The sequence below is a fragment of the Eucalyptus grandis genome, chromosome 2, assembly GCF_016545825.1.
Source record: "Eucalyptus grandis isolate ANBG69807.140 chromosome 2, ASM1654582v1, whole genome shotgun sequence".
NCBI lineage: Eukaryota > Viridiplantae > Streptophyta > Magnoliopsida > Myrtales > Myrtaceae > Eucalyptus > Eucalyptus grandis.
The window spans coordinates 19,181,465-19,201,308 of record NC_052613.1 but is presented as its reverse complement, the minus strand read 5'-3'; the positions used below and the strand labels follow the sequence as shown (position 1 = coordinate 19,201,308).

General features: G+C 38.1%; 2 protein-coding genes and 1 non-coding gene across 3 annotated transcripts; 1 reads left to right on the top strand and 2 right to left on the bottom strand.

Annotated features, from left to right (window-relative positions):
- Window positions 1–1,875: 1,875 nt before the first annotated feature.
- Window positions 1,876–8,467, top strand: LOC104430364. The gene is made up of 10 exons (XR_005548018.1): window positions 1,876–2,201; window positions 2,775–3,290; window positions 3,437–3,556; window positions 3,876–3,953; window positions 4,597–4,776; window positions 5,668–5,745; window positions 6,518–6,696; window positions 6,949–7,104; window positions 7,297–7,357; window positions 7,909–8,467. It is a non-coding gene; the product is annotated as an LEC14B homolog (transcript).
- A 767-nt stretch (window positions 8,468–9,234) lies between these two features.
- On the bottom strand, window positions 9,235–11,022 carry LOC104425318 (histidine-containing phosphotransfer protein 1). Its single transcript, XM_010037991.2, has 6 exons — window positions 10,650–11,022; window positions 10,398–10,528; window positions 10,205–10,273; window positions 10,004–10,075; window positions 9,758–9,830; window positions 9,235–9,629 (listed from the first exon to the last, which is right to left on the bottom strand). The coding sequence occupies exons 1-6, from the start codon at window positions 10,707–10,709 to the stop codon at window positions 9,567–9,569; spliced, it is 468 nt and encodes a 155-aa protein (XP_010036293.1). The 5' UTR covers window positions 10,710–11,022; the 3' UTR covers window positions 9,235–9,566.
- A 4,546-nt stretch (window positions 11,023–15,568) lies between these two features.
- LOC104425314 (uncharacterized protein At4g15545) lies at window positions 15,569–18,886 on the bottom strand. The gene is given in 11 exon segments (XM_039306071.1): window positions 15,569–15,961; window positions 16,079–16,122; window positions 16,125–16,156; window positions 16,325–16,367; window positions 16,764–17,021; window positions 17,199–17,291; window positions 17,649–17,756; window position 18,181; window positions 18,378–18,446; window positions 18,548–18,606; window positions 18,609–18,886. Coding segments are annotated over 11 exon segments (1,026 nt in total). The 5' UTR covers window positions 18,835–18,886; the 3' UTR covers window positions 15,569–15,868.
- Window positions 18,887–19,844: the final 958 nt, after the last annotated feature.

The following is a 19,844-nucleotide window of genomic DNA, read 5'->3' as shown; positions in this document are numbered from 1 at the left end:
GACAGTAGTATTGAGAGGTACAAGACACGTCTTGTGATCAAAGGTTTTCACCAACAATTGGCCTTGATTACACCGATGCATATAGCCCGGTAATTAAATCAAATACAATTCAGGTCGTCTGATCATTGGCTCTAATACATGAATGGACATTAAAACAGGACGTCAACAATGCCTTCCTCCAATGAACTCTCCAGAATGAGATCTACATGTCGCAATTGCCTAGTTTTAAAAACATAGAAAAACCAACGCACATTTGCAAATTCTGCAAAACCACATATGGGTTAAAGCAGGCTCCGCAGGCTTGATACAATGAGCTAGGTTCATTCTTTCTCGTAATTTCATTTATCAATTCAAAAAATGACAATTCATTGTTCATTTACTCTCATGATGGCATTCAAGCCTATTTTCCAGTGTACGTAGCTGACCTTATTATCATAGGAAGTGACCAGAATTTTGTTTTGGACTTCATCACCGCTCTCTCAAGTCGGTTCTCAATTAAACACTTGGGGCCACTGAATTTTATTTTTTATTTTATAGAATTGGAGTCATTCCTACAAAGACCAGATTACTATTTTCTCAACATAAATATAAGAGAGCTACTTTAATGCTTTAAAATGGGAGACGCAAAAGAGGTAGGGACACCATTAGCCCCAAGTCAAGTCTCTTTCGGTCCATGACAAAGAACACCAGCCGATGCCTCATTGGTGCACTTCAATACCTCAGCATTACTTGCCCAGACCTTGGTTTTGCGATAAACAAACTTATCTCAATTCATGCATAAGCTGACCACAACCCACTGGACAACCATAAAGCGGCACTTGCGCTATCTTAAGGGAACATTACTCCATGGGTTGCACTTGAGACGCAACACAAAACCCGTACTTCATACCTAATCCAATGCATATTAGGCAGGAAACATTGATGATCGCATATCTACTACAGACTTTGTCATTTATATTAGGGCAAATCCTATCTCTTGGAGTTCTTGGAAACAACGATCGGTTGCACGATCATCTACCGAAGCAAAATGCTGAGCCATTGCCACAACCTCAGAGGAATTCATTTGGGCAAAATTTGTGCTTCAAACAACTTGGCATTCGCATGGACACGGTATCAAGCTTGTATTGCGACAAAATAGGCACCACCTATGTTTGTGCAAATCCCATCCTCCATTTCCGAATGAAACACATTGAGATAGATTACCATTTCATTCAGGAACTTCTTAAAGTTGGCAAGATGCCCATATTTCCACCCATGATCAACTTGCTGACATTCTCACAAAACTATTGTTAAGGTCGCAAACAATACAATTACGAGACAAGATGGAATATCTAATAGAAGGTTCATCTTGCGGGAGCACGTTAAGATATGAAATCTTTTCTATGGAGGCCTTCACCAAAGCTGTGGCTACCTTTTTAAATTTAGTTTTTAAATTATTTTAATTAATGTTCCTATTAAAAATAAATTTTGGGGGCTTATAGTGCCACATAGACTCTTTTTTAAAAAAATTGCGACATCAATAAAATAAAAAAAGTCATTAAAAAATACTCTATTAGCACTTTAATTAGAATTCTCATTATCGGCACTTAAATGGTTCATTCTTTTCCAATTTTTTAGTGTCCTTTGTGCCAAATTTGGAAGTTTGCGATGTACTTTATTTATCATATATGTATAAGTTTTTGATTTAATTTGGAGTGAACGTGGTAAGATAGGCATAATTTAAGATTTTTTTTTTTTTTTTTTGTAGATTTATTCCGTACAGGAGGTGGATCTCCAGACAAATCTTAAAGATGGGGGTTTTGACGTGTGGCTTGAGAGACGGATTCTCCAATGAACGCCGTCTGCTTACCAAATTTGGACGATCGAGTAGCGCACGGCCTGAACATGGATCGATACCGTCCGCCCGCCCCCGTTTCCGTCAGCAGCACCGGCTCGGACTGCAGACACGTGGCGCATGTGCCGCCAAGAGATCCTGCTGTCGGAGTTCCTTTCTGCCGAAATCGAAACCACCAGTGGAAGAAGGAGAAGGAGCCTGAGCGTGACGCACTTCTTGCTCAGTTCTTACGTCTTCGCATACGCACTCCTCTGCGGGAGATATAATAAAACCCTTCATCTCAATCCTCCGGGAGGCTCCAATCGTACCCTTGTTCGGTTTCTTTCTCCAACCCTCCTGCAGGAGGTTCTCTCTCGGCTTTTACCGGGTGAGTGATGATGTTCTGCTCCGATTCTGTGCCGGTCGCTTTGTTTTCTTCGCGCCCTGAATCATGGGTTGTTCTTGGTCGACCTAAACCTCCCTGGTTTCGATGTTGCTGAGGTCCTAACGTTGAAACATTTGATGGGTCGTACCGAAATTCCTCTCCCGTTTCTTCAGGGAGTTAAAGACCGAACCTTTTAGCATTGTTTGATTGGTGGGCGTTGAGTTATGGGGCTTGAAACTTGACAAATTGCGGAATTTTTTACATTTTCTTGGTCGATTGTGATTGAAAGGAGATGGGATGTTGGACAGATTGTATTCCCAGTCCCGACCTTGTTCCGAGGCGATAATGGTTTTCATGGTGTGTTCGTGATGGTTTTTTCTTTTGATGGCCAGCTTGAGAGAGCTTATTAGGATTGCACTGATGGCGGGTTGACATTTTCATGAGTAACTTAGTGTTCATGAAGTTTAGTAATCTCTCTTGAGCTCTATTAATGGGGTTGTTGTGGGAGTTTGGTGTCTTGATTCTGATGAGGTGCAGAACTGGCAATTAAGTCTGACTTTGTTTTGTCATCTGCAGGATTTGCCTCGTTGAATATTGGGTCAAGTCTCACTGTTGTACATTCTCCACTGAGGATATTTTTTGTCAACAGATTCTTAAATGCAGTTACAGGCAAACTAATGCACAACAGCTGGGTTTCGGTTTAGGTTTGCAATGTCTCAGCTTGCCAAGGGTAAACGAGTTTGCAAGGAGGAGACTTCTGATACCCATTCCCATGGAGTTCGAGGATATGGCAGAAACTCAGGTGACTTAGACCATGAGATCGCTCAGTTGACGAAGCTCAGATCCGAGCCCAATGAACATTTGAGAAAGGCTACGGTGGGCGGATTGAAAATGCCTGTCTCTACCCTGAGAATGTTGGCTGCTCGAGAGAGCAATTATTCAGGGAGAGGGAGGTTCTCCTTGTCTGATAGCTGTCATGTGTTGAGTAGATGTTTGCCTATTTATGGCCCTCAAAAGGTGGATAAGATGCAATCCCGTGCATATGTTTCTCAGTTTTCTGTTGATGGTTCACTGTTTGTGGCGAGCTAACAGGTAATCATTAGCTTCCTGATGGCATTTGGCAAATTAAATGCCACATTATGAGTTCACTTTGTGGTCTTGTCAAATTAAGTTTATAAGCACACTTGTTTCTATGTGATGCTGTTTTCCTGTTAATCCATAGCTTGTTACCATTACAGGGGAGCCATATTAGGATATACAACGTGGATAAGGGCTGGAAAATTCAGAAGGACATACTGGCAAAAAGTTTGAATTGGACGATTACCGACACTTCTCTTTCTCCTGATCAACGTTACCTCGTAAGTTTGTAAAGGTCTTCCAACAAGGAAGCACATTATCACATCAGATGAGGTTTCTTTGATTTGATCTCCATGTCATTTGAATTTTTATTTTTGGACAACAACTGATGTCCCTCCTAACCTTTAAACATTCATATATCGTGCACTTTTCTTTTCAATGTAAGATTATCTTTCTATGAAGAAAGTACATTTTTTAAGTTTCATTGAGTCATATTATCTCTTTTTTGTTTCTTCTTTTGATGGAACTTCTGTTTAGACTTCCATGAAATAAGTTGATGGTTTCTTTGTGAAGCAGCTCAGCCAGGTCTCTGTTTTGCAGGTCTATTCTAGTATGTCACCTCTTGTCCACATTGTTAATATTGAATCTGCTGCAACAGAGTCACTTGCAAATATCATGGTATGTCTGTGACTATGTGATCTGGAAATCTTGAAATCTTTTTCCCAAATTTCAAACTACAAATGAGTATATTGTGCATTGCAGAATTTTGTGGACTGTTTTGCAAAATGTTTAATGGAATTCTGTTATTATACATCCATACAAACAATTTAATTCGGATGGAACTATTATGCAAGATGATGATTGGGAATCCTTAGACTGGCGAAATAATATTGTGCTCGATGATGTTCCTGTCGCATGTCAAGATTTTTTTGGGAATAAATCAGATAGGAATTTTGCTTTTGAATTGGAACCTTCTGTTAGATTACCTCTAGAGTAAATAGGACGGGAGTTTCTCTTTGAAATGGGATCATTCAGTTAGATCATGTCTCATAATTTTAAATGCAAATTAGATGACGCAAGATATAAGACAGTCTCACATTGATTTACTGCAGTTCAATCAGTGTGTGACATAATACATCATATAGAAGCATGGGAACTTCATCTAAAGAATTCAGTTTAACTTTATTCTTAGGTTGGGACTTGGAAGGTGAAGTACTTTTCAACCTCATTGGTTGCTTTGTTGCTTTCTCATTACGTAGCAAGCTATCCATATCTGATAGATAAAGCTACTCTTTTCATGCTGCAAGTCCTCTCTATGCAGGAAATACATGATGGCTTGGATTTTTCTTCTGATAACAATGACGACAATGAAGATATTTCTATCTTCTCTGTGAAGTTCTCAACTGATGGGCGAGAGCTTGTTGCTGCAAGTGGTGATGGGGCAATATATGTATATGATCTTGCAGCAAACAAGGTTGGCCTTCAAATCCCAGCTCATGAGGTATGCCAACTTTTCAATGGATGTAGTGCTTGCATTTAATCAGAACAATTGGGCATGAGTTTGATATGCTAAATGTTAAATATTTAAACTGAAGGAATCGAAACGCTCACGTGCATTTTTTCCCTTTTTTTTTTGGTTTGGGTCTGGCTCTCACTATACCCCTTCTTTCACATGTGGAATTCTTGTTTAATTAGATTTTATATTTATCATGTCAAAGAGTAGAGGTACTCTTTTTTCTGTTTTTCTGCATGACTAGTTTCGCTTAATCAGCATGATAATTTTTATTCCTTTATTCTCAACTTTGGCTATTCGTCTTATTCACACTTACATAGCTTGAATTTTGGGCAGCATGAAATTTCAAGCTTTGGTTATCATCCTAAAATGATCTGTTTCTGATCCTTATGTCATAGTCCTTTCTATATCAAAGTTTCCTTGAAAGTAAATTCAGGTTCCAACTGTTCCCCAGTTTTTCAGTTGAACTTCCACTTTACCCAGTTGCTTATAGATCTGGGCAATTGAGAAATTTTCTTTCATCAAAGGCCAGTTGATTAAGCTTATTATGGTAGCTCACTAGGATAAGCGCTAAAGTTAAGATAAAAACTGATCATGCTTATTAGGAGAATATTTCCAGGTAATGTTCTAGCATGAAGTGAAAAAAGACTTACTGAAAAGGATGATGAAGAGTGAGATTGATGCCATCAATTTAACAAGATTGATCTGAGTCTTCAAGAATTTGAATTTGAACTGACTTTTGCTGGTGTTTTTCCTTTGGTGTACATCCTTATATGTCTCCGTATTCTTCATATATCCCTGCTGTTCTGGCTGCATGACTACAAGACATAAGATGCTAAAAGCTACTGTCTCATACTTTACATTGTTAGCATAATGCAGGTTGATGTTAACACCGTATGCTTTGCGGATGAAAGTGGCCATGTTATTTATTCTGGAAGTGATGATAATCTCTGTAAGGTAAATATGATTACCTTCTTTTGGAGGAAGCGAGTGAACTTGACTAATACTTTTTGCGACTACTTTGTCTTTTTCTGGTGAGGGTGGGGGATGTAATGTGACGACACTGTTGACAGAAACCCCAATTTCTTAGTTTGCCTGATGACTTTTCTCCAAAAAAGCTTGGCATGAAGAAGGGAGCCATCCATGGTTTTGGAAATGATGTTTTCGGCTCAGTCAAGGGTCTAGCTTGCTACTCAAATCAAGAAACTAAATTTGATTATCACTTAAGTGGTTTGGTCTTGAATTGGTATTTTTGTCTCCATTTTTCTAGATGATTATATGTAAATATTAGGCACCTATAGGTACTTTGTTAGTGAATTTGAAGGGAACGTGTTACAACTATCTGTTTCCCATTGGAGAATCGAATATCTAGGTACTAAAAAAAAATTGAGTTGTCCAGCTTTACAGTATCTCTCCCTTGAAGATGAGACGAACCTTTCCTCTTTGTTGGTTGACTGGACTATTTAACATGCATAAATAATTAGGAGAAAGCTATTCTCTGTGAACGAAATGTAAAACTTTGTGAAAAACGTACTATTTCACCCTGTCGTATTGCAGGTATGCATTTCTTATTATCATAATCAACAGTTTTGTTTGGCATAACATTCGCTGCTAAAGTTGTCAATGGAAATCGTATGCAAATAAGTCAGATTCATTGTAATTTATATGTTAGCAAAAGCGAACTCTTGATGTTTGCATTCTGCTTTCTAAGTGAATGAATTCTCTTTAGGTCTGGGACCGTCGTTGTCTTTCTACAACAGGACAAGCAGCTGGAGTTTTGACAGGACATCTAGAAGGCATTACATTTATTGATAGTCGTGGAGATGGACGCTACCTCATTTCAAATGGAAAGGATCAGTCTACCAAACTATGGGATATACGAAAGATGACTTCAAATAGTCCAGCATTGTAGGTTTTATTATGTCTTTTCATTCTTGATGGTCCCTCCCTCCCTCCCTCCCTCCCTCCCTCCCTCCCTCCCCTCTCTCTCACGCATGCACACATTATTGGCCGGTCTCACCGATGGTTTTTTAAGACATTGGGTCTCTTCTTGCATAGAATTTTTTGCAAGTGATTATTCACGTATTTGTCACACTAGAAGTTGAATTTGTTCCTTGAATAGTTAATTCTCAAGTATAGTTTTCTCTTATGATATGACAGCCACAGGCGAAGAGACTTTGATTGGGATTACAGGTGGATGGCCTACCCAGAGGAAGATAGAAACTTGAAGCATCCCCACGATCAGTCGGTGGCTACATATAAAGGTCACTCAGTGTTGTATACTCTGATACGCTGTTACTTCTCCCCTGCATATAGGTAATGCACTAAAGGAGCCCTCTTCTTTATGGCAAAATCTCTGTGAATTCTCCCTCTGTTCATGTTGGTTCTCAAGTAACAAATGTCTATACTAGTTGCTAAACGGGCCCATTTCATAAAGCTGACACTGGTTGATGAGAATCTCCTGCTGATATTGTATTGTTCACTAATTGTTCTTTTACTTCATTGCAGCACTGGTCAGAAGTATATCTACACTGGATCTGGTGACTGTGTAGTTTATATATATGATCTGGTACCACCCTCCCTTACTACCTTATGGATTATATCTTCATTCATTTAAATTTTCATGCTGCACTGGATCTGATGAGAATCTCCCATAGAAAGGTAATTTTAAGAGTAGGTAACAACTACCATGAGCAAAGAAATTGTGTTTGCTCATTGGTTCTGAAAGATATGAGGATTTGAGTAAATTTTCACGTGGCGCGTCAAAGGCTGTGAGAAATCAATTGAATGGAGTAATTTGATTACAGGCCTCAAAAGAAGAGCAGTCATTTGAGTTTTCAACTAGCTCAGTTTTGTAACAGATTTGGACTTTTGATGTTTGTCAACTACTCTAGGGAGTAACTAGGTCACGAACCTTTCAACTGGAAAAAAAAAAACCAAAAAGAACGAAAAAACACTAGGTCATGAATCTAAAATCTATATTTGGTTATTTTCTCCTGATTCGAACTATTTAAGGATATCTCTCATAATGATTGGTGGGAATTGTGTAAGACCTCAAGTGGGGAGTTTCCTTTTCAGCTATCCTTGTGTTACCTCTAGTAATTTGATTGCTTCATCTAGGTGAGTGGTCATCAAGTTGCCAGACTCGAACATCATAGCCAACCTGTAAGGGATTGCAGTTGGCATCCATTTTACCCGTTGATGGTCACCTCTTCATGGGATGGTGTGATTGCCAAGTGGGAATTCCCAGGGGACAACAGGAAGGAAAAATCATCGTCTAGGCCAAGGCGGAGAAGCAGGAGGGCAATGTTTTACTAGAGCGGGTCACAGCCTTAAATGTCCCGGTTTTTTATCATCTTTTGCTCATTGTTTATAGTCAAATTAACATGGGAGGTGTCCAGTATTGATACACATTACTGAGATTTCTTCTTCAGTTCATCCCCTTGCTGTATATAAAGCTCAGAACTATTTCTTGTCATTGCTTCAGCAGCAGTGAGATGGGTTTAACAATTAAGTAAATCCAAATAAGGGTTGTCTTTGTTAATCGTCTGCTTCCCTCGGCCAAATGTGGGGAAAGTCTAGGGCATCAAATAGAAGCAGTTCTCCATGGCCGGTACTGAGTGGTCACTCTGTTGTTTGGCGATGAACAATTTTCATTTGTTCTGTTTCTTTTGTTTGATTATCTATCTATATGCTTCTGCTTGCTTCAGAGCTCTGCTTCTTGCGATATTTATTCTCATTGATGTGTTCTCCTTGTCAATTGTAGAATATGCAAACTAGTCATTCCAACAGTTGCATTGCCATTTTGAATGTTTTAAATATTTATTATCAGTAGCGTGTGGTGCTCCAGATTGTAGATGAGAATGTGGGTTGATTCTGTAGGGATTACAAAGCCATCAAACCGGGAAAGAGGCCAATAGGCTGCGTGACCTCAATGGTCCACATAAGTCGACACAGACCAGGTTCACTGGTAACAACGGCAACCCAAAAAATGGGCTAATATTTCTATCGACAATTAGCATTTTTCTTGTTTTGGCGGATGATCGATTGCATACGCATAGATACGAAAGTGCTAGCAGCTAGTTCATGTACATCAGTTGAATGATTTGACGCGGCATAATCTCTCTGAAGATTGAATTTTCGCGAGGCTACAATCGTATTGCCATCTAGGTGAAGAGCTCGTTCTGGAAAAGGATGGTGATGTCTTGATTGAGAGAAAGATCTTAAGGTTAGCACCACTTTGTGCCAGATTTTCTCTCATGTTGATCCAGAAAATGCTATGTCAACTAAATTAAACGACGATGCTGTGTACTTAGGTGTCGCAATTGATTTACTTATCGCACAAAGCCATAAGGAAATCGTACTCGGTAATTCATTTTTAGATGCTAAACATGCAGGGTGAAGATCGTGCTGGATTTACGACTCGACGAGAACATTGTGCAGAAATTTTCTCTAATGTTATGTTCTGCATTAGGAAGATCTTGTGCTCTTCTTTTGAACACCAAAATCTGTGGTGTAATAAGGCCACCTCCACTGCCCATCAGCTTAAGAAAGTACATAATTAAATCCCAAATATAGCCAAAAACGCTAGACTACACAGAAATATGTTCCTGTTTAAGGAGACCTACAAACACATAGAAGAGAGAGACATCTTTCTCAGTGGAGACCACCCAGAGACATGGTTACTTATTGAGCTTATGGTCCCAAGAAAATTCGCAAAATCGGTTAACGGATTCTCCAAGGCATAGCAGGGGTACGTCGATGTTCTTTCTAAATCCTTAGAAACTCGTGATTTCCGTTGCCGGGATGGAACCGCCGGCCGCCAAGATTTGCTGCTCCAGCTGCAGCAAACAAGAACATATGCCTCGACAAATTAAGCAGTGAGCAAGAACCAAAAAGTTGCTACGGATTCAAATTGGCTGCGAATTCAGATGAGCTCTTTCTCGAATTCAAGGGTGGATATACTCACGGTGAACAGAGTTTCAAACTTGTTTTTCGCAAGGTAGAACTCTTGCTTCACTTGTTGCAGACATCTCATGCACCTGCCACACAAAGCATGAAAATCATGTTCAGAACATTTAGGATCATTCCTCAATTTTTATGTCCAATTCTAATGTCCTGTGAATCTTCTTGAATCCTGATAGCTCTGCTGTGATCTATCGGACATGAAACGACGAAACATGAAACTCCGAAACACGAGATCAACCGAACTCACCCTTCGAGGTTTTGTTCTTCGCAAAAGCTGCGGAACACAACGCAGGCATTTTTAACTCTCTGTGCACCTATGCTGCAAATTCAGAAGAACCAGTTAGATTGAATATTCTGAAAAAGTGAGTTTCCGGTCTCTGTCTTAATTGGAAATAGTGGGATTAAGTATTTGTTATTTTCATTTTTTTTCAAGGAAATTCTGACGCACCTGGAGCTGCTGCCCTTCAACTGGTGAACATGGGCATCGACTTTTTTAAAGTCCACATTTTGCTGCTCTCTGTGCAGGGACGACAAAATCAGAAGTAAAATCAGAGGAGTCCCATGGCCAAAGGCCAAAACAAATAATAGACCAACAACATCAGTCTCTCCAAATCAGGTAAAATCAAGGAATTTTTCATTACAGAGCCGACGTCAGATCATTGAGCAGCTTCTCAGAATCCTGAAAGAAGAGGGACACAACTTCCACAACAAAATCAGGGTTGCTCTCATCCTGCAGCTGTTGGAGCTGCAAAAACTGACCGTCCAAGAAACCCTTCCTCTCAACCAAAAACAGAACAATTTTCCCGAAGTCAAGATCAACACAATCGGACAAAACCCAGAAACAAATAAGGAAATACAAACGCACATAAATTTTACAAGTTTGAACTTTTTACCTCCATGAACAATGATTTGGTGAACTCTACCAACCTCCTCTGCATCTGACCCACCTCCATGCCTGTTGTTCCCTGCCTGTTCGAAGACTGGAGTTGCGGATGGTGACCAATGAGCCTGTGGCTTTGAATTGGCAGATCTTAGGGGTGGGCAGAATAAACCGCTAGATCAGATCAGATCAGAGAAGCTATAAATGCTAAAGAAGAACCTCTGAAAGTGATTTTCAGTGGCTTGATGTGGTCTTAAAAAAATAAATACAAAATTGACTTGCTTTATAATGTGGGAAATGCTCTGCCCACTTAACTAACATCTTCTGGATTGGTGGTCTTTTGTGATAGAATCAAGAGTCCCTCCTTACATCCACTGCCAAGTAACCTCTGCTTTTTTATTTTCAAAGAAAGAAAATGTTCGATGAATGTACTGCCTAGACACGACCAACAAGAGTAACTGAGAGCAATCTAGTTACATTTTCGTGTTTCAATTGAACACTTTCCATATTCGATTATTCTCAAAGGAAAAGATTCTTCGTTTTATTAATTTCAAATGAGAACATGTGGTGATAACTTAGAGAATCACAAATATTACCTACGAGGAATTGAGTTAATCTGTAATACCGCTGACATAAATACTTTTTTCTCTCTCTTATTTTCTTTGGTAGTGTGATTTAATTAGATTGTTGCAAAATCAATTTGTTGCAGATCAATGCTTCCAATGTGCTAACGTTAGGTAACTTCATCTATCCCCTATATCGTGTACATAATAATTTAAATTGAATTTGATGTGTATTAATCGCATCTTGCGTGAGGACTCAATGGTTTTTTTGAGAAGTCAAGGCACTTCCTTGACTTTTATGGTAACTTTATCAACACTTTCCTTATTTACATCACCCTAAATGTGCGGATTCAAGTGTACTCATTTGAAGTATGATTTGTTTTGACCCATTGGTTTACAATTATGTTTCTTAAACGCATCTTGCTTGGAGAGGGTTTTATTATCCATTTATGTACTTCGGTTTCATCCATCTATCATAGGCAAGAAAATGAAATTTTCTATTATTGAATAATGACAATGAAGATGGTCATACCCTTAATAAGTTGTTTATAACTTTATATTGACAATTGTTTTCTTCAATCACCTCATGTCATGAGCAGTAGCCCTCGCTTTGGGGCGCCAGGATTCTTAGTTGATTTAATGGAGGAACAAAAGTAAGTCTACTTTTTTCTCAGATTATGAGGAAAGGAATTTCTTTTGACAGGAGAGAAGGGGAAAAATAGAGGCAAATTTATTTATTTTTTTGCACTCTTCTTATAAGACAAGAATTCATAACGAAATACCTATACAGTTAGAGATCATTAGGAGATTCTTCACATCTCTCTAGATTCTCTATATTTTTGGGGATTATGCAACTATCGGTCTTACCATGCATATCCCTAATTGATCCTAATTGCTTGTTATCTTAGATAGTCAAGGATAAAGCTTATAAATACTTGATGCACCCGTCGTTTAACATATAAAGTGATTACATCAATTTATCTTCTTCATGTTCTTATTTTATACAAACATATTTTATAAATGACATTAGTAATCTCATAATCTTAAAGAACCAATCGAGTGGAGCAATCTTGTTGGAACATGGGTTTTGTCACCAACAAGCTGACCATGCTACATTTGCTTTACAAATATATTTAAATATTATTAATCTTACAATTGGAATATCTAACCCAACACTAATAAAAGTCTCAGTGTCCTTTGTTCCTTCGAAACCTCATGGTACAAAGGGTAAGAAAAAAAGTAGAGTCACTTTTACTTAGTTTCTGCTTAATTCTTGAAGTCATGCATGCCACCAAACCCCACGCCCCTCCCTCCCCCACGCCGCAAATAAAATAAAATAAAAAAATCCAAACCCTAGTTTTCCTTTGGGACCCATAATGCAACGCAATATACATGCCTTTCTATTATTTTAAGCCAAGATAAAGTTGGGCAAAAGACATGATGAAGATTCCTTAAAAGGGCCCAACTTTTTTTATAATATAAGTAAAAAATGTGTGAGTTTTGGTCGGCTAAGCCTTCTTGTTCGGACATCCAGAACGTGGAGAGAGAATCCTTATCTTGCTTAGTTTCTACTGGGAAATCAATTATTTTGAGCTGATTTGAGTGGTCTATGTTCTCCCTTCTTTCACCATCAAGCACATATCCTGTCCTGTCCTGTGACATCATATTCTCCCTCCATTATTCATTCACTCACTCATTCATTTATTTATTTATTGTGAGAGAGAATAATTAAATAATGATATTCTTGTCAATTGAAAGGACAGACAAATGCCAATTGTCACATCTCTTTGTTCAATTGTTTTCTTCTATTTTTATTTTCCTTGGGACCCTCCCTTCTTCCTCTTTGTCCTTGTTGGTTCTCATTTTAATTCCTTCTTTATACGGAGCAGAAGATTTATTAAGGGAAGCATGTGCAATTATTGAAGTGCTAGGAAATATTATACAATGTTTCTCTGAATTATTTTATCATAGAGAATAATATCGAATAGTATATTTTTCGTAATTAGGTAGGAAACAACAGCTTGGAGGATTTCATATATTTATCCTACTGAAAAATCACATAAAAGCATATTTTTTTCTCAATTAAATAAGGAGTAATAAAGATGAAGAGTTTTAATCAGTGAATGAGTGCCGAATATTCAAATACCATCCATTAGTGTGGCTAGGCTGCTGTCTATGACATCTTACATAAGTAAATAATGATTCGATGAAAAGACCTTTGAGAACTTGTCTAATCATAACATTTTTAGGGAATTCTTTTTCAAGTTAGTGCAAATCAATAAGGATAAGGATTTTCAAAATAAAATATATGAATAAAAAATATTGAATCTGACATAATTTTCAATCTATAGAAAATGTATCATAGAGAATTATAATGTGAAACAGACTTTAAAAGTGCACTTTTACAATATTTATGATGTGATAATATCAAATTTCAATGTTAAATATTCATTAAGACACTAAAGTTGGTGGGTTGACCAAGTACTAAGAAAATTGTCCAAAAAATTTTAAAACTATTGTATGACAGCTAATTTTGTTATAATTTTTTAACAATTTATTAATTTAGTCTTTCTAGCCAATTTGGATGGGAATCACTAACGTAACGGTTTAGTTAGCATTGACCGTCCTACGTGACACTTCCAATAATAACGTGGACAATTTCTATAATTTTTATAAAAAAAAATTCCTTTCCTTTTCTATTTTTATTTTTCCTTGAAAAAGAAAAAAAGAAAGAAAAGGAATTGAAAAAAAATTCCAAAAAATTAAAATTTGCAAAAATTGTTTACATCAGTGCCGACCATCTATCATACCGTGAGGACACTCGGCTTGACTAGATCACCACATCAATAATTTCTTGCCATAATTGGCTAGAATGATTAAATTATCAAATCATTAAAAGGATTGTGGTTACATTGGCAAATCATTAAAAGATTTAAGACTAAATTGACACAAATCAAAATACTTAGAATTACATTTACAATTTGTTGAAAGGTTTAGAATTAAATTGATATAATTAAAAGGTTTATAATTAAATTGACCACCGTACAATAATTTTAGGAATTTTTAGATATTTTTCCAAGTGTTTGACCTGGTAATAGGGGATTACCCATGTGAGAGTCTGTGAAACCGTATTCCATGGGTCCACTCTTTTCTGTCTTTGTTCTTTTTCTTTTGTCAAAGTAAATAACATTATTCAAGTTAATTTTTTCTCTTCGATACTCAAGAGAACTATTAGTACCGATTTCATTATTTTTTGTCTAATATTATCAATTTAATATAGAATAAAAAGGAAAATTTTCTTTAACTTAATGTCTTGATGATAATTTTATTGTCCACAAAATAGCCACTTGTATGCATAACATACAGAGCTTAATTTTAGAGCATTTTGATTCAAATTATTTTCTAGATGTTTTTTTCAAGGTCATGATAAAGTTTGGATCCATTAGCACATGATAGACAAATTAATCACAAAAAATCAAAATCAAAATTTGCCTTAAAGTCATGGAGAAGTGTGCTTGTAATGAAACAAACTTAAATTAGGGGCACCATGTTAGGGAATAATACTCAAAATTCATTTTCCTATTTTCGAATTGATGATGACCGTGTTATAAGTTAAGAGTCTCATGAATATGTCTAGAAGTAATTCTGTTTATCATATTGGTTGCCAAGCTTTTCATTTGACTAAAAATAAGACTTACAAATTCTCCTAGTGGATGGATATGTTTGTATTTTTCTTTTGCGGACATTTTTTCATCCGTGAAATAATATAATTTGCTCATGTTGGAATATCTCGCCTGAATAATAGGTGCAATCTTCTAATATATTATATTTAATCATATACAAAAGGTCCTAATTATTTATCTTAAATAATACTCATAATGTCTAATATATTAATGAAAATTTTGGAGGTTTTTTTCTTTTCTTTTCTTTTTCTTTTCCTCCTACTCTATTCATATACTACACTCACTTCCGCTTCTGCGTCGCTTCACGGGCGTGGGAAATAAACCCACTCACCGAAACTTACGCGCTCCCACCCCTATCCTCCCTCGAGAAGGTGGGGATTTAAACCCTCACTTCCCCCTTCCATGTTGGAAGAGTGGCCACCGGGGCGAATCCCAGTAGTTGAAATTTTTTTGGAGGTTTATTTTGACAATATTTATAACGCCAATAACCATATAAGACAGTTCTTTCTCTTTTAAATCTCAATTATCATAAGCATAACAAAAATTTGCTTAATTTTCTATTTTATCGCGAAGTCACCTATCATGTTCAGTTTTCTTTTATAAATTCTAGCCAAAATATGTAAGAATTGCATATATATAGTCGGCTTATAAAGTAATGAAATCAACATTTAAACAAACAGATCACGTTCACACAAACCCATCACATCATTTTGTAAATCAATATTTATCGTCTTTCAATTCGACAACCTTGTATCTTTATTGGTATCTGCTAATATGTCAAACAAAATGCAATCAGAAGCAAACCAGTTACACATTTTCAACTCACAAACCTGATGAGTGATGGACTATGACTTGTCAGGCAAGCGTAATTACACTTGGATTATTCCTTGATTTACAAATCAAAAATAAGTGTGGATGAATCATCTGAATGTAGAAACAAGATGGTCGCGGATTTTACATGCCACTGCAGACTGCAAATTAAGATCTCAATGGACGTTGCGGGTGATCAACCCCTCAAATATGACGTAAAGATCTTTGTTGTCGGGGCCGAAAATCTCTTCAGCCTTTCTTAGCGTCTCCTGCAAAAACCCAACGTAAACGAAGACAGATTAGATTCGATCCCAACTGAAGCGGTTCGCTGCTCGCTCGCGCATGCATACACACAGAGATGAGAGAGAGAGAGAGAGAGATGTTACTTCTCTAGTTTGCTTGTGAGAATTCAATTCCTTCACATTGGCTAAAATGCACCAAATTGCTCGTACGACAAGCGGCTCCTGATAAAACAAAGGAGTCAGAGAAGCATCTCATTATGGTTCCAGGGGAACAAGAAAGTAACCATCAACACATTAGCATTCGATGGACCAAGAAAAAATTAGACCTACAAGCTTGCCTATTCCGACACAAACACTTCTTCTGTCTATGAAATACTCCAATTTCCTTACCTGACTTGCCGGAAAAATTCTTTTCCATCAACTCGAGCTCTTCCTGAAGAAAAGTAAACCAAGCAAGAATAAGAGGATTGACCAGACAGTTGTCTAGTAAAAGAAAGTCTACAGCAATAATCCTCAAATGCAGCTGTCAATGAACAATCTCTTGGTCATTTCTATGTCGTGGATAATCCTCATCAACAAATCCAATCTAAAAGTTACAATCAGTGCAACATCAAATAGGGAGTAAGTACACCTCAAAGAAGTATCAAATGAGTGCAAACAACAAATTTTGAGGGGCAGAAAGAGTGCAGCTGTTATGTCTTAAACTCAAATGTCGATCACACTTCTTTCACATACATATTTTCAAAACCCCTTGACAAAATGCATCAAAAGCAATGAACGTTTCAAGCATATACATGACTGGGTACTTCAGAGTAATGGTTGGGCTTACCAGTGTATGACCCGGACTCTGAACTTGTTATGGAACCATGGTGGCCTGGGGGCACAGAAGAATATATAGAAGACCTTTCGTCAAACATTCCCCTCGAAGTTGAGAATGACATTGCGTTCCGTCTCGGTGACGGTGGCTTTGAGGTTCTTGTAGGAGATACAGAGGCAGATAGACTGGGAGGCGAGCCAGGAGGAGTAAGCCGTGGCGTGCTAGTTTGCGATGCTAACAGATAGCCATATGACATACCAGGTCGTGGAACTGCCAAATAAAGAAATTATTTTAATAAAAACAGACGTACAAAGTCATGCATTATGCCATGAACTTTGACATCATTGTGAATAATGCCCAACAGAAAAGTCTATTATGACAAGAATCTACAGTGCCGTATGAAAGTGACATGACAGATCCTCCTACAGATGAGGAATTAGAGAATACCATCGGTCTCACGATCCTCCGACAGAGAATTTCCCACCTCTGAGGACTGACTTCTAATTGAAGAAGATCTTGGAGGCAGTGGGGCATCATCTTCTGAAGAAAACAAAACAATCATTTTGAGTTTACAAAATAGCCTGATGATTCAATCACAATGATTCTTGACTAACCAACCACAACTGCCAAAAGAAAATTCTGGGACAATGCGTGCATATGAATGAAAAGGGGTAATTTCGTTTGCTTATATGCATGTTGTAAATTCCACGGGAACTAAGGAAGCTTCAACTGCCATACGAGAACCAACAATACACTAAGATTTGCAGCCAAATGGCATTCATTCGTTTTCAGCCAATCAGGTAGAAAGCAACAAGTGGCCCATTTTTTCATCAACGCACATATACATCAACATTGCAAGAAACGTTTTGTCAGGAAATCTAGAGAATAAGCAATTACCGCTCGGTGTTGGCTTTGCAATGATTTGTGGAGCTCCAGCTCGTGCAGGGCCAGAACTTTCTTCATCCTCTTGAAGGGATTGCATGAGCGTCTTTTGAAGATTTCCAACTGCATAACCACAACACCAAACCTCAGACCAACCGAGCAGCAGAAACTACCAAACTACACACCAGAGAAGGAAATTAACACCAGCTAAAACGAAATTACTCGAGAACTAGGTCATCTTCTCATGAGGCCCGCTTTAAAGCAAATTTAATTCAAAGGCGCGAAACCTAAACAGATAGCGGGTCTTTCAAGTAAGTTTTCAAATTCCAGCACCACGCAAGGGCATTGCCATTGCTGATCAAAATTCATAAAACCCACTTTCTTTTGCAGCTCAAACACGCAGTTTTCATCAATGTGTCAAACTAGCATGATCGAATTCTCATCATAACTCAGAAAAACCATTAAATTTCGAACCGCAGGTTCCACCAGTAGCCTTTGAACTACAGTGGGTTCTGTAACCAAGCCGATGAACTTTGAAGGAACGAACGCTTTCACCGTTCGCACTTCACACAGCCCATCCCAATGGCCAACTCCAGTTTCCCATTTTCACCCAAAAAAACCAAAATGACCCATGACACTAATTCACAATGCTAAGTTACATTTCACTAAAAGATGCAGCCTTTGCACTTAAATTGACTAAGATGAGCACAAAAGTCAACGCATGGAGTGGAAATGAGCAGAGACCTTGGAAACATCCCTGCTCAGCTTCTTCACGGTGCCCGCCAGCAATTCGTTCTCCTTCACCAGATTCTCCTGCAACCCCAACCAACAGAACACCAATTCAATTTCGCCCACAGAGAGAGAGTCTAGAGAGAGAGAGAATCGAATTGGGTCGGGTCGGGTTTTCGGCGGACCTTGTCGAGCTCGGATCGGGAGAGCTTGTCGAGGGCGTCGCCGAGGGAGGCGTCGAGGACTCGACCCGGGACTGGAGGTCGGCGATGAGGTCGTCCTTCTCGGCGAGCCCGGCGCGGAGGTCGGAGGACTCGGCCTCGAGGGCGGAGACGCGGGTCGAGAGGGCGATGGAGGTGATCTTCCGGGCCACGTCCAGCTGCTCGAACGGGTCCGCCGGCAGCACCTCCAGCACCTCCTCCGGCAGGTCGAACGTCGCCGCCGCCGCCGCCGATGACTCCTTCGCCAGCATCTCTCTATCTCTCTATCTCTCTATCTCTCTCTCTCTCCTCCGTATTTCTCTCTCCTCCTTTTTCTTTATCTTATATTATTTAAATAATTTATATACATATATGTAAGTTGTGGGTAAGTTGTAATTTAGGAAAATGTGACGTGGGCATATGGAAAAATTTGGCCGACATTCGTGACTCCAAGGAGTTTGTGTGGTGAGTATTGGGATTGGGGTGTGGATAGGACTTTTGAGAAGGGACCAATCCCAAAAATTGAGTAAAAAAGAACAGATAAAAATGTTAATGGGTTGCTAAAAAAAAAATTCATAGCACGAATTTCCGGATAGTGCGATTGATCGACCACATCCAAAGATTTTCATCTCACGAACTGGGGATCACAAGTATAAACCCACAAATGTTATTTAAAGAATTATCTGAATTGGTGCCACATGCATAGGCTAAAGATCTAAATATAATCATTTCATAGACTATGCATTGAGGTAGTTGGACATTTTGGATTTTTGGCTTTTGATTATCACGAATAACAAAAGGTTACATTGGCCCATATTGCAGGATTATATATCTATCTAAGTAGTCAATAACACAATTCGTGTAGATTTGGGTATATTAGTCAATATTGAATGGCAAATTTATTCGAATATATTTGACAATAGTAGTTGTGCCTTTTCAAAAAAGGAGTTTGAGCACAACCCATTTCTCTATCATGCAAAGAATCCTAAAGTTAGCTTATGCTAGGAGAGAAAACAAAACACAAGAAAAAAAAGATTCCTTTCAACTACGCTTCAACGGACTCATTGAACATGTTTAGGCTCCATTTATTTCGCAAAAAGTGAATAATTTGAAAAATATTATCCTAAAAATAATCGTATGTATTGCTCAAAAAAGTAAAAGAATAAAAAATATTTTTATCGTCTACATATATTTTTAATTATAAATCATAAATCAATAATGAATTTTTTTTATGGACTCAATAATATAAGTGTTTATTTTATGAAAACTGAATAATTTGGAA